Genomic DNA, 12,999 nt, shown 5'->3' with positions numbered 1-12,999 from the left:
ATTTTTTACAAAGTCCAAAAATTTATGAGCTCCTGTACAATATCTGTGTTCAATTATTTTGTCTTTAGCCTTATATAGTCAAACACTATTTTCCACAGTTGTTTGCATTCATATTTTCTTCCTCACTCCCTTTACTATGGTTGTTATTAATTTGTAATATAGTTAGAATTATTTCTTGCTGTCTGTTTTAAACTTTGCCATTCAGGCTAATTTACATTACCCATTTGGTTTTCGGTATGTGAAGCATTAAGACACTGTAAGAGTCAAGACTGTACAAAAAGGTATTAGAGAAGTGAGGCTTCCCCCTCATGCCTTCTCCTCTGTTTACTCAATTTTTCACCTATTTCTATCCACTTATTTTACGTAACCTATTAATTTATAACATAGTTTTGTACTGTACTTTGAGAAATAAGTTTGTAACCTGAGATATGGTTGGTGTGGTAAATTGAAACTACTACTTCAAGTAATTTGAGTTTCTATAGCAACTGTCCCTTTCTCTGCCTCTACTCCCCTCCCACACCCACTTATATTCATCAAGGAAGAATTTGGCTTTATGCAAAAACCTCTCTATTTCAAGAAAAGGAGAACAAATTGTAACCTCCAAATATGTATTAATTTATTAATTAATTAAGTTCATTCACTCGCTCATCCATGCATTGACTCAATCATTTGAAATTATATAATCGACCAGATTTTGACACATGTTTAAGAGTAAATAACAACACAACTATGTAATGTATGAAACACAGAATGCCAACATTTAGGATCCCCAAAACCACAGATGTTTGGAGACTTACCATTGAAATTGACATTGCGGATATACTTCAACAACTTCTTGCCCCCAGCTTGCTCCATCTCCGGGCAGACCCCCCGGTAGTCAGCACAGAGATCCTTGTTCATATGGTGAAGGGCATGAGCCATAGCATAGACTGCATCAATAACGAACTGAACTTTACCCTCCTGCTCATAGTTGGAATCTTTTCCAATTCTCTCCTGTCCTGCACATTAAAACAAGAAACACACACACACACAAACTGGTGTTGAGTAGAACGTTTAAATTTGCATTTACTTGCAATTCTGCTTAAAGAAAACAATGCTTTGAGGAATATAATAACGTAAGCCACATTTAGCTACCTTGTGGTAGCCAATTGGTATGCATGTTTGGCTACCATGTTAGTTTGTTAAAATAGTTTTTGGTATTTTACTTTGGAGCACATTAAACTCATATTAGAAAAACTTCCTGACATATTAGAAAAACTTTAGTAACAGTATGCCAAAGGATTACAATAATAGCTTTCGTAATTAGCCAACACATTATTCAGAATATAGCGGTCCCATAGAACAGAGGGATCTTTTGTATTGGAAGCTGGGTTGTCACATTCAAATCTTCAGAGCTTGCTTCCTCTAGGAAGGCCAAAAGGAAAATGGTAGAAAACAAACTAAATTTCGCATCTGAACTCACTACCTTCTAAATACCTACTCTGCCTCCTGTGCAGCCTGTCTCAATTGGTTGTATTCCTGGAGACTCAGAGGCTCAGGCCGGAAACTCTGGTGTTATGTTGTATTCTTTCCTTTCTCTCACTCCTGCTCTGACGTATACATCTAGTGAATAGAAAGCTTCTATCAGTTCTGCCTCTGAAACACTGAACAGTTTTGGACACTCTAACAAAGCACTGTTTCTGCTTTCCTCTTCTTTCAATGGGATGTGATACTAGATGTCTCCTTGCATCCATTCATTCTCCCACATTCATCTTTGTAAGCTACAGAGCTGATCACCCCAACCCTATGCTCAGATCCTTCAATGGTTCTCCACTGCCTACACATTAAAATCCAAATCCGTTCCGACAACAGCAGGCATTCAGCATTTGCCCCAGCTGCCTAATAATGGTAAGAACTGATGTTGTCTAAGTGCCCACACTCTGCTGGAAGCTTTGGATACAGTCTTCTGATCTCATCCTCACTTTGTGAAGTGATTATTTTTTATCCTCACTATACTGATGGGAAAGCTGAGTCTTAACAGAGATTAAATCACCTTCCCAAGGTCATTTACAGGCAGAGCAATCATGACAGCTCAGATCCCAGGCCCACATTCTTCTCACTACACTGGCCTTTCCCTAGTTTTTCTTTATTCTTGCAGACAGGTATGACTATTGTTTCTGGTAAGCTATCTTTACTCTTGCTCTTTACTTTTCCAGGAATGTCCTGCCTCTTTGTTTTTGCCTGCCATAACTTAATTCTCTCTCCATGGCACAACTCACAGGTTTTCTCCACTCAGCCCCTCAATCTCAATTAAAGATTTCCATAAAACATTTCAAACCTCTGCTGCAACATTATTGAAAGACTATATTTCAATGCTTTACCAGTAGATGTTCCAGATATTTTTCTTTTCATTTTGTTCCCTTCTATCCTTGGTACAGAACACAGCATTTACTATCTAGTAGATAGATACTAAACAACACCAGTGGTATTAAATTATGCATTCATTAAGTACATGATTCCAACAACTCTCTCTAGACCTCTTGTCCCTCTATGAAGAATAATTACCTGCAGATTACTTTACACTTTCACAGCAATATTTCCCAAATTATTTTCTATGGCACATTTGTGTAGTGAAGAAACAAAAGGAATTTGCAGTCCCTTCTGCAAAATACACAAAAGGCTCCTAATAACCACTGTATTAAAAATTTTTAGGTTTCTTTACTGAGAGACTTCTTCAGACTCTTTGACATTTTAACATAAAATATAACCGCCAAAAGGGAAATTCAGAATTTCCCAAATTTACTTGAATTAATATTTTGTATGTGTATCTCATTTAAACACCAATCAACCTAATGCTCACTGCTTGTCATTGGATCTATCATTTTTCAGTATGTGAAGAGTAGGATTAAAAAATTAAGGTAAAATCCACAATGAATTCATATGCTACTTGCAATTCAAATTCAGGACTACTTAACCTTGACACTTACATCTCTGTCTTCTGTCTCTCATGAGGAAAATCTTGGTTCTTAAGATACTGTTATGATTATTCATTTGCTTTATCCCATAATATACAGATAACATTCCTAGAATAACAAACATCTCTAACAGTCTAAAAAGCATAGTGTAATTAACTGCCTTCTGCATATGCATATATATGTTTTTCAATTTGCCCCTGAGTATTTTGGGAATAGATTCTGAGAAGTGGGAATGCTGTCTTAAAGGATACCTTTTAAAGTATTTTTGCTATGCTAGCAGATTCTGCTCTAAAGGGTTTGCACCATTTTGCTGTCTCACCAGCAATGGATGAAAATGTTCATTTCTCCACAACCTCACCAGCAGAGTAGGCTGTCAGACTTGAATTTGGGCCAATCAGATATGTGAGAAATACTATCACAGTGTGTTTTCTTACTTGCATTTTTCTTATTATGGGGGAGGTTGAACATCTTTGCATATGGAAAGATGCAACCTGTTTCTTTTTCTGCAAACTGTTGTGATGTAGCCTATTTTTATAAAAAATTATTGGTTATTTCCTTCTGTATTTTTAAAATCTCTTTATTAATTAGATATATTAACTCTTTGATATTAAGTTGCAAGTATTTTTTCCCATTTTGTCATTTTTATTTTATTTTATTTAGGAATATTTTCCAAATAAAATTTTATTAGTTTAATTTTTTTCTAACAAAATGTATTCATTTCTTTTCACTTACTGCTTCTAAATTTTAAATCATCACTAGAAAAAAAAAAAGTCCCCACTTTCAGAATATAGAATATTCCATCCATGTGTTCTTCTAGTACCTGTATAAATTTATTATTTAAAGTTAAATATTTTATCCACTTGGGATGTACTCTGGTGTGCAGTCTAAAACATTTTATCTTTTTCCGTATTGCAATCCAGTTATCATAACATACAACATTTCGTCTTCTCTCATTTCTATTGTATACAAAATTCCATATGTAATTGGGCCTATTTTGGATTTTAAAAATCTGTTTTACTGTTTAGTTTATCTATGCATGCATTAACACCAGAGTTTCAATTATAAAAGCTTTACAACATATTTTAATAACTGGTAGAGTTAGCCCCTGTCCCACCATAATTGTTCATCTTTTTTAGATTTTTCTGGTTAATTTTGTTTGCTCTTTTTTCAAATGCAGTTTATTAACCATTATATAGCTCTCCAGAAAACAATCAAACAACTTGATCATATATATATTGGGCTTGTTTTGCCATTATAAATAAACATACCTAGAACACAAATCTTGAGGAAGTTGAGTCTTCCTATCTGTGTGTTTTAATTTGCTTAATTCTACTTTTGCTTCCTTCAATAGTATTTTAAAGTTGTTCTCATAGTGGATTTGAGTATTCTTGGAAAGTTAACTAAAGCATTTCATTTGGTTTTGCTATTATTAATATAGTTTTCTATGTGTCTTCTCATTGGTTTTCAGTCGTGTACATAAAAGCTATTCTTTGTTTTGTTGTGGTTGTCATTATTTTTAAACTTTCTATTACAAAAACTTTTAAACATAGAGCAAGGTTAAAAGAATCATACAGTGAACCCACCAATTAGATCCTAACATTGCTATTTTGCTGTATTTATTTTATAAAGCTATTCATCTTTAATATTAACTTTATAACTCACTACTTTGTAAATTTCTCTCTTTCTCTCTCTCTCTCTCTCTTTTTTTTTTTTTACAGTACTTAGAAAAGGCAATCTTGGAGGCCTTATGACCATTATAAAATATATACTATAAAATGGGTTCTGACTAATAATTCAGGAGAGCCATTTCTAAGATGCATTAATAAAGGCAATCATCCCAGAAAGAATGCCTTGAAAAATAATAGCATTATTTTAAATAATAAAATATTTAATTATTTGTGAGACATTGCAGGTTCTATCCCTCTTGGAGAGTCACCAGGTAAATTATCATATTAAAAGCTATGAGAAGACATGAATTTGTCCTTTACAATAGGAACAATTGAAATATGCAGCCTTATCTAAAGAAAACAGATGCAGCAAGTTCATTTAAAAAAAAAAAAAAAAGAAGCCCTTAAACTTTATTTTCCCCAGTATGGCAGACTCAATTATTTCCCCCAGCTAAAATCTGACTGTTCACATACTGTCCGCTACCAAAGGGAGTGAGGATTTCTGGACCTCTCTTGACCACATGGACTTAATCTTAATTTGTCTAATCCAATCCAGTTTCCTCTGCAAGGACTGATTTAGGAACAGGCATGGGATGCAATTCTAGACAATGAGATCTAAAAAATAAGTTTGCTGGAGAACTTCTGAAAAAGTTTATTTGCTCTTACAAAGAGATTAGTCAATTGTATCAAAAGTCCTCCCTCACCCCCTCAACACACATACCTTACAATTGCTCTGGGCTTTTGTAGACCTGAGGAAGTTACACAGCATATTGATGATAATAGAATAAATATATGATAGGGTCATGAAAATGCAATTGAGCTGTGAGTTAACCATGCCTGAGTCACCTTACATTCGCTTTTTTCATATCAAATGGGTTAGCCACTTATTAAAATTGGATACTCAATATTTTCCAGATTTATTTAACTTCTACTCTCCTTATTCATACACCACTTTACAACATTCTAAGTGACTAGCATTAAACACACATACGCACACACAGAGAAATGCAGTGTTAAGAAATATTTTCAACAACACAGTTTTAAGTAGGAAAAAAAGCATTTTTAATTGATTCTCAGATCATTCTTCCAATCTTCCTGATTAATTGAGATATTGTTATATTCTTTACTTGGATGAAGTTCACCTTTTTCATTACATTTCCCATTTAAAATGTCTGAGGTTTAGATAAAATGAGGAGAACTCTGAAGCACTATGTTTTACTTCTCCAGCATACAAAGCAGTTCACCTTTTCAAGTTTTTGATTCTCTGCTCCATTGTTACTTTACCCAAACAGTCCAATATTTATCTTTAAAATCACATGCTTTAAACCTTTTGTTGAATAAATTGTCAGTTGCACTCCACGAGAATAATCCATAAACTCTCTCACTCTCAGACTTTCTAGTGCTCATGCTGCCAGTGAGGACCTTGCTTTGAAAGACCCATTTAGCTTGCCCATTTTAAAATATTGCTGTCTCAGAATATATGCCATAGTTAGGATGGACAAGCAAATTATTACAACAAACAAAAAAGCAGGGAAAATAAAAAAATACAAAATTAAACAATCCTGCTTCAATGGAGAAATCAAAAGAAAGAGATGAGGTGGGGGGTAGGCGAGGAAACTAACCAAGGACATTTGCTAATGCAGATTAAACACACAGATACCAACAAGGTTCATCTGATTTGAACTGGCCCAAACTTACATGTTTTTAAGGCACTGAAAAATTGTAATTTTTATTTCAATTTCAAATATTAATTGAAGTGATTTGCTTTGAAAAGACCTCTCCGAAGCTGTGCAAGCTTGTGCAGACAAGTGCTTTTAAACTTTGCATGACACAAATTTATTTTATTGAATTTGAAGCCTCAAATTTAAATGTTTCTTTAGGTTGAAGTGCTGAGTAGCACGTAGTTAATATCATTAACTTAAATATTAATGTTTGAATCTATTGCAAATGGTGAATACCCTAGTAAATAAGAAAATAATATGTTACAGGAAATTTGAAAAGAGAGGACGTATTTTGGTTGTGCCAAAACTGCTAGATTCTGGGTAAAGAAGATACAGAGACAGCAGGGTAGATATCCTGGAGTACTAGAAAATATTTCAGCATTTTGAAAATGTTACAGTGATAGCTTCCAGTCAAGCTGGCAGAATAGATAGCCCCCAGAGTCACTCTCTCCTACAAATCAACCAATTTACAGCTATTAAAAAGCAACGACAGCCACGCTGGGGCTGCTAGAGCTCAGGGGAAGAGGAGGAGAGACCTATGGATGTGCATGAAGCTGGGACAAGCCACGATGAGAGAAAGAGAAAACTTCTCTGACCATTTCAAGCCCTGGCCACTATCAGGCTGGCCCTGGTGAGCACACAGAGCAGGAGCTGGCAAAAGCCACAGCTGCGCTCTTTGAATGAAGTTGTTTGGAACCTGCAGGGGAGAAGAGGGTCTTGGTGGCTCCCAGGCCAGCAAGACCACTAACAGGGTTCTCATGGACCCACATAGGAGCAAGAGGCCACAACAACTGAGAAATAGCAGCCACTCAGAGGCCAGTGAGTCATCGCAAGGGACCCATGGGAAGTGTTGGAGCATGGGTGGTAGGGGACGTAAGCCCACTGGGAGAACACTGCTACACAGCGAGAACAGCTGATCTGCCCCCAATCAGTGCAGGACCACTCAGTGGAGACAGGTCAGGAATACAGAATTGCAGGGGGGTGCAGTTTGTTAAAAAGACTTAAGACCAGACCAGAGTGTCTACACAACCCAGTCGTACGGGATGTCACAAGACCCAGAATTACATACAAAGTCAACCATTAAAAACTGAGCTGCACAAAAAGGCTTCCCCAGGGAATCAGCAGCAAAGCAACAATTTAGCTCAAACACAGGGCTCAAGTACACAGGAAGTTTCCTCATTTTAGAAGTAAGCAAAGGACAACAAATTAGTTCCTGTGCAGAATTTAAGTGGTAGGAATAGCAAATAATTCAGCACAGAACTGGAAGAAAAAAAAAAAATACCCACAGACCAGAGACAAAGTTTGATATTAACTAGCAAAGGTCTCACATCACCAAAGAACACCTATAAAACCTAGAAGGACTGGAAGTCCCCTGGGCTACCAAGCCAGGGCAAGAGGAGGGATGAGGGCCTCAGCCACATCCCCCCAACTCTTGCAACCAGCCCAGTGACGACCACTGTGCTGCTGTAGGAAGTGCCCCTGGGCTCCCAAGCTGAGGTAGTGGGGGTTGAAAGCCTCAGCCACGCCACCCTGACACCTGTAACCAGCCCAGTGATGATCACTGAGCTGTAGCAAAAAGTGCCCTGGGCTCCTGAGCTAGGGCAGTAGGGGGGCAGGGACTTCAGCCACACCCCCATGACATCTGCATCCAGCCCAGCAATGACCAAGCCACCACTGGAAGCCCTCTGTCTTCTCTACAGGAATGAGGGAGGTGCCACAGGCCTCAACTCTACCCCTCCTCATTCCTCTTTCTCTCACCCTATTTCCTTCCCCTTTCTTCTCCCCGCAACTGCTCCATAACATCACAGAATATAAAAAAATAATATTAATAAATAGACTTAAAAAATAAACATAAAAAAACTATTCTGTATCTGTATTACTTGTCAACTCGGTTACAATTTGTATTATAGCAAAGCAATTATTCAAGTATTATTATATCATGAAAAAAAATGTTACAGTGACCTAGCAAGTCTTATTAAGATGCTGCAGGAATCCCTTCCATAATTTCAAAAGGGAGGAAGGAAGGAAGGAAGGAAGGAAGAAAGGAAGGAAGGAAGGAAGGAAAGAAAGAAAGAAAGAAAGAAAAAGAAAGAAAGAACTGTGTTGATTTGATATATCCTTCCCCTCATGGGTATGCATTTCTCTTTATAAAATGATTATTAATGGCAAAATAAGATTCTATGTGTATAGAAGTTCACTCCAGTGCCATCTTTTATGGTCACCACATTTAGAGAATCGTAGAGTGAAAACCCATGGCCTTACAAATATAACCAGTAGAAAGAAGCAAAAAGTCAGAAGGTCTGGATTGAGCCCAAGCATCTGCAGTGCTGCTGTGTTTCCATTTGTAAGTGAGGATGGGTGAGAATCGAATGGGACCAGTGGCTGCCTGGAAGAATGTGGGGTTCACGTGGTCACAGCACCACTGACAGCATGTGTTCATCGTGAACTTTCTGCGTGAAGCACTTTTCATGGTTTGACTTTTAACCCTCACAACACCCTCTTGGGTAGGTGCTATTATTTTCCCCATTTGCCACCTATCTCATACCTCTGTTACTTCACTGTGTACTACAGAAGATGAGCCAAATGGTTCTTTCCCTCTCTATACCTGGAAAAATAATAAACTTGGATTTTCACTTAATTATTTTCATTTCAACTTTAGTTTAGAGCCCCAAGTAATCTCGAAGTTCATGTTAGCTGTGGCTTTTATTCACATCCTCTTATTTCCACTGAATATTTCACTAGATTTCCTGCAAGGAGGAAATGGATAGTTTTGACAACACCATCGCGCTCTTCCAGGACCTCTCCTTGGATGAAAAGGTTAACGCCCAGAACAGTTGACAAAAGGCTGGCAGAGGAACTAAGAAACAAAGCAAAAGGGCTGGATTACTTACCAACTGATCCTCCAACCCAGATGACCAAAATTTGATCGCAAATGAACCATTAACACCTTAATGTTCTGCAGAGGATTACTTAGCAACTAATCCTCCAACTCAGATGACCAAAATTTGATTGCAACTGAATCATTAACACCTTAATGTTCTGCAGAGGAAGTATTGAGTATTCCATTATAGGCTCAAAAATAATTCCAGCAGGGGAGAAAAACTGTTGAGCCCAAAGCCCTCATTTCTAACCATTTTTCATCCAGTATGCTTCCTGAAGTGCTACTTAATTTTCACTTAAAATTGTGTTTTTGTCTGCAATTCCACTTTCAGTTTCCAGGTACGTGCAAGTGAAGACACGTGCAGTGAGCAAACGCGTGTGGGAGGGAAGTGGGGGCAGGTTTAGTTACAACACATGCAGGGCATGGAATTGAAAGAGAAATGTCTCAACCCAGTGTTCACGCACCCCAATCATGTGCAGGTGTTCCAAGAGACTCAGCTGAGGACTTTCTCTATTGCTGAGAGCAGTCAGCAACCATTCTGCAAAGGTAAGAATACCGCTACTGAAACCAACATGAGAAAACTTATTATAGCTTCATACCAAACAAACAAAGATGTGGTTTCTTAAAGAAGTACATGGATTCAGTTTCAATTGATCACATAGATTTCCATCCCAGGAATTGTGTTCAGGCTGAACTTTCAGAATATTCACGAATCTATTCATTCTAAAATGCATTGAGACACCAGATGAAATAATGGATCTGTGCAATCATCATCAATAGCTACTAAAACCATGAGATGAAAAGATGATAGAGATTTACAGTGAATAGAACAGGCTGACAACACCCGAACCGTGGCTTAATCCTTCATCTTTCTCCTCCACCTTTTCTGTTGTAGACATTAGAAATTTTGTTTGTTTGTTTGTTTAATTTAGAAAATGACATTGTATACATAGGGGTACATGTAAAACTAAAAACTTCAAAAAGAAAAGCCCATACATTTTCAGAGTATAAAGAAAAATGTCAGATAAGATTCTTTAACTCCAGGATACCCTCCCTCCAAAATGTAACCACTCTCATTTCTGATTTTAACACACAAAATTGAAGAACAGATTTTATGTGTCTCCTAATGTGATGCAATAGTAAATGGACAGCACCACTTGGTCAAGGTCCCATCCAATAAGTAAATCAACACTGAAAGAAAGAACAGAAAAAGAGAAAGAAAAAGAAAGGAAGGAAGAGAGGAAAAAAGAAAGAAAGGAACAAACAAAGGAAGGAAAAGAGAAAGAGAAGGAGGAAGGGAAGAAAGAAAGACAGGAGGGAAAGAGGAAGGAAGGAAGGAAAAGAAAAATGAAGGAAAGAAAAGCCTGAACTTGATTAAGCTTCTGGATCTATTGACTAATCGGCAGGAAATACAGAAGATAGAGAACATGTAAATCAAGGAGCGAAATTCAAGTGTGAGAAATTTTCCAGGAACAATAATAATCTGTGATCTTCAACAAATAAATGGCTAGTAGAAAAAATGGAGGGGAACATTTCTAGATTACAAAAAAAAAGAGACTGAAGAAAAGTATCTAACAAATGTGGTGAATTGACTGTGGATCCTGATATGAACAAACCAACTGACTGTAAATCATGGCATTTATGAGAGAAGCGAGAGACTGGCTATTTGATGGTGATAATGAACTCCTGCGCGCGTGTTTGCGTGTGTGTGTGCATGTGAGCTACACATTTTTAAGAGCACTTATGGCTTAGAGTTGCATACTGAGGTACTTAAAATAAAATTATATGCATAGGTTTTCTTTAAATTGGCCAGCAGCAAGGGGGGAATATGTGTAGGGTATATGTGAAAATAAATGGGCCATACATCGATGCTGCTGAGGTTTGGTGAGGGATACGTGATGATTCGTTATACTGTTCTCTCTGCTTTTGTGTTCATTTGAAAGATCACACGATACCATGAAAATGAAAATAGAAGAAAGAGCAGTAGGAAGAGAAGGAGGAGAAGTAGAAGAAGAACAAGAGAAGGAGGGGGGAAGAAAATGAGGAAAAAGAGCAAAAAAATTACGATGAACAAAAGGGAAATAGGAGGTGGGGGCACTAGAGATGATGTTAGTTGCATTTAAGGGACACTTCCTACGTGCTAGACACTACTAGAAATGAGGACACAGATATAAACACACCTTTCATGTGATCACCTTTCACAACTGTTCTCAAATGCTTCTCATATCAGGTCTTAAGGATACCCGTGAAGTATTCTGCCTCCCAGGCATTTTGTCAAGGGGCACACATTTTGCAGATGCTATGGCATATGATCAGAGTTGTCTAACTCTCATGGTTTAAAGTCACATCCTAGAGGCAAGGTGGGCATATTGTGTGGATGGAATGATGCTATCTCACAGGCACTGTGCCCTTTAGCCCTCAAGATGCACAGAGAAGGCCTCATGGATTTCATACCACTGCAGTTTGAAAGGGCTTCTCAGAATCATCAGTTTGATGAAGGCTTATTTTTTAAAAAAGCTATGCTTTAGCTCCATTTGAGCTCTGTATCCAAGTTTTGTGACTGTAACTGTAAATAAAAAAGAAAAATACACATGTGTACACTGAACAGCCCAGAAGCAGGTCTGGGTTTTAAACACTGCTATATGCCCAGAACCCAAAACAGGGCCTGGAATGTATTGGACATCCAGTAAAGTTGTGTTTAATGGAAAATGAAAGAATAAATAAAATAATGAGCAAGTAGCATATGTTAGAGGGTAGGAAAGGAAGGTTACAGTCCTTCACTCTGGATAGCCAGTGGCTGAGATGAAGTGTTCAATTCAGTTGACCAGATGATTCCGGACAGAGATGTATAAAAAACAGCAGCCCACCAATCCCTGACATTTGGTATCTTTTTTATGAATTGGATTCTTACATAGCTAAAGACTCTACTAACTGCTGCTTTCATTTTTTTTTCAATTACTTTATTCAAGTAAAGATGATAAAAATATCCTGTTAGCTTTTTTAAAAGTCAAGATTAAAAGAAAAAAATATTAATTTTACACTTGAAAAAAATACATATGTACACATACCTCTTCACATACACTTTTGACTATTTAGTCATGATCATTCTAAAACAAAACAGATAAGTTTCTTCTTATTGAGCCATAATAATATTCCTAACAGGATAAATTGTCAATATCTTTCTCAACTCAGAGATTCTGAAGGCTGTGGGCTACTTAGGAATGTCACATTCTACTTGTGTCGAGAAAAATAGAACTAACCTGACAAGGAAACGTTTTTAACCAACTGCTAACCAGAAGGTTGAAACTGACAGTTCAACAGTCACAACACACTTGATGGTTTGCCTGGCAAGCAATTAACCACATCCTTGCTACCCATGGGAGCAAGAACTTAAGTGGTATTGGAGTACACTTTCCCCAGAGCAGTACTGAGGACACAAACTATTGAAATCCAGACTTAGTTTAAAACACTGACATGTCGCCACTGTGTGCAAAGAAGTCTTTCAAAATCTCAACCTTTTGAATCCAAGGTGATGGCACTTCTGTCTCTCCTGCAATCAACCCAGCCCTTGTAAAAGCATGAAGAGCATGCAGGCTGCAGCCACACAAACCTGGGTTGAAATTCTGCCTCTGCATGTGTTATATTTGTCATTAAAATCAAGTTATATAACCTCTCTAAGCTTGTTTCTTCATCTATCAAAGGTACTCATCACAAAAGAGAAACATTTTCTGTGTGGCTAGATTCTTTGAGGAAAGTTGAATCACTTCCAATGGCTC

The 12,999-nt window shown here is 37.4% G+C and overlaps 1 protein-coding gene across 1 annotated transcript in view; it reads right to left on the bottom strand.

Annotated features, from left to right (window-relative positions):
• Nucleotides 1–12,999, bottom strand: part of GRM7 (glutamate metabotropic receptor 7) — a 782,386-nt gene that overhangs the window by 212,278 nt on the left and 557,109 nt on the right. The window contains exon 6 of the mRNA XM_063114276.1: nt 798–998. Coding sequence (XP_062970346.1) covers nt 798–998 — 201 coding nt within the window. The remainder of the gene's footprint in view (nt 1–797; nt 999–12,999) is intronic.

Source organism: Cynocephalus volans, chromosome 11, assembly GCF_027409185.1.
Source record: "Cynocephalus volans isolate mCynVol1 chromosome 11, mCynVol1.pri, whole genome shotgun sequence".
NCBI lineage: Eukaryota > Metazoa > Chordata > Mammalia > Dermoptera > Cynocephalidae > Cynocephalus > Cynocephalus volans.
Note: the sequence above shows the minus strand (reverse complement) of the source record. Positions and strands in the feature narration are given on the sequence as shown.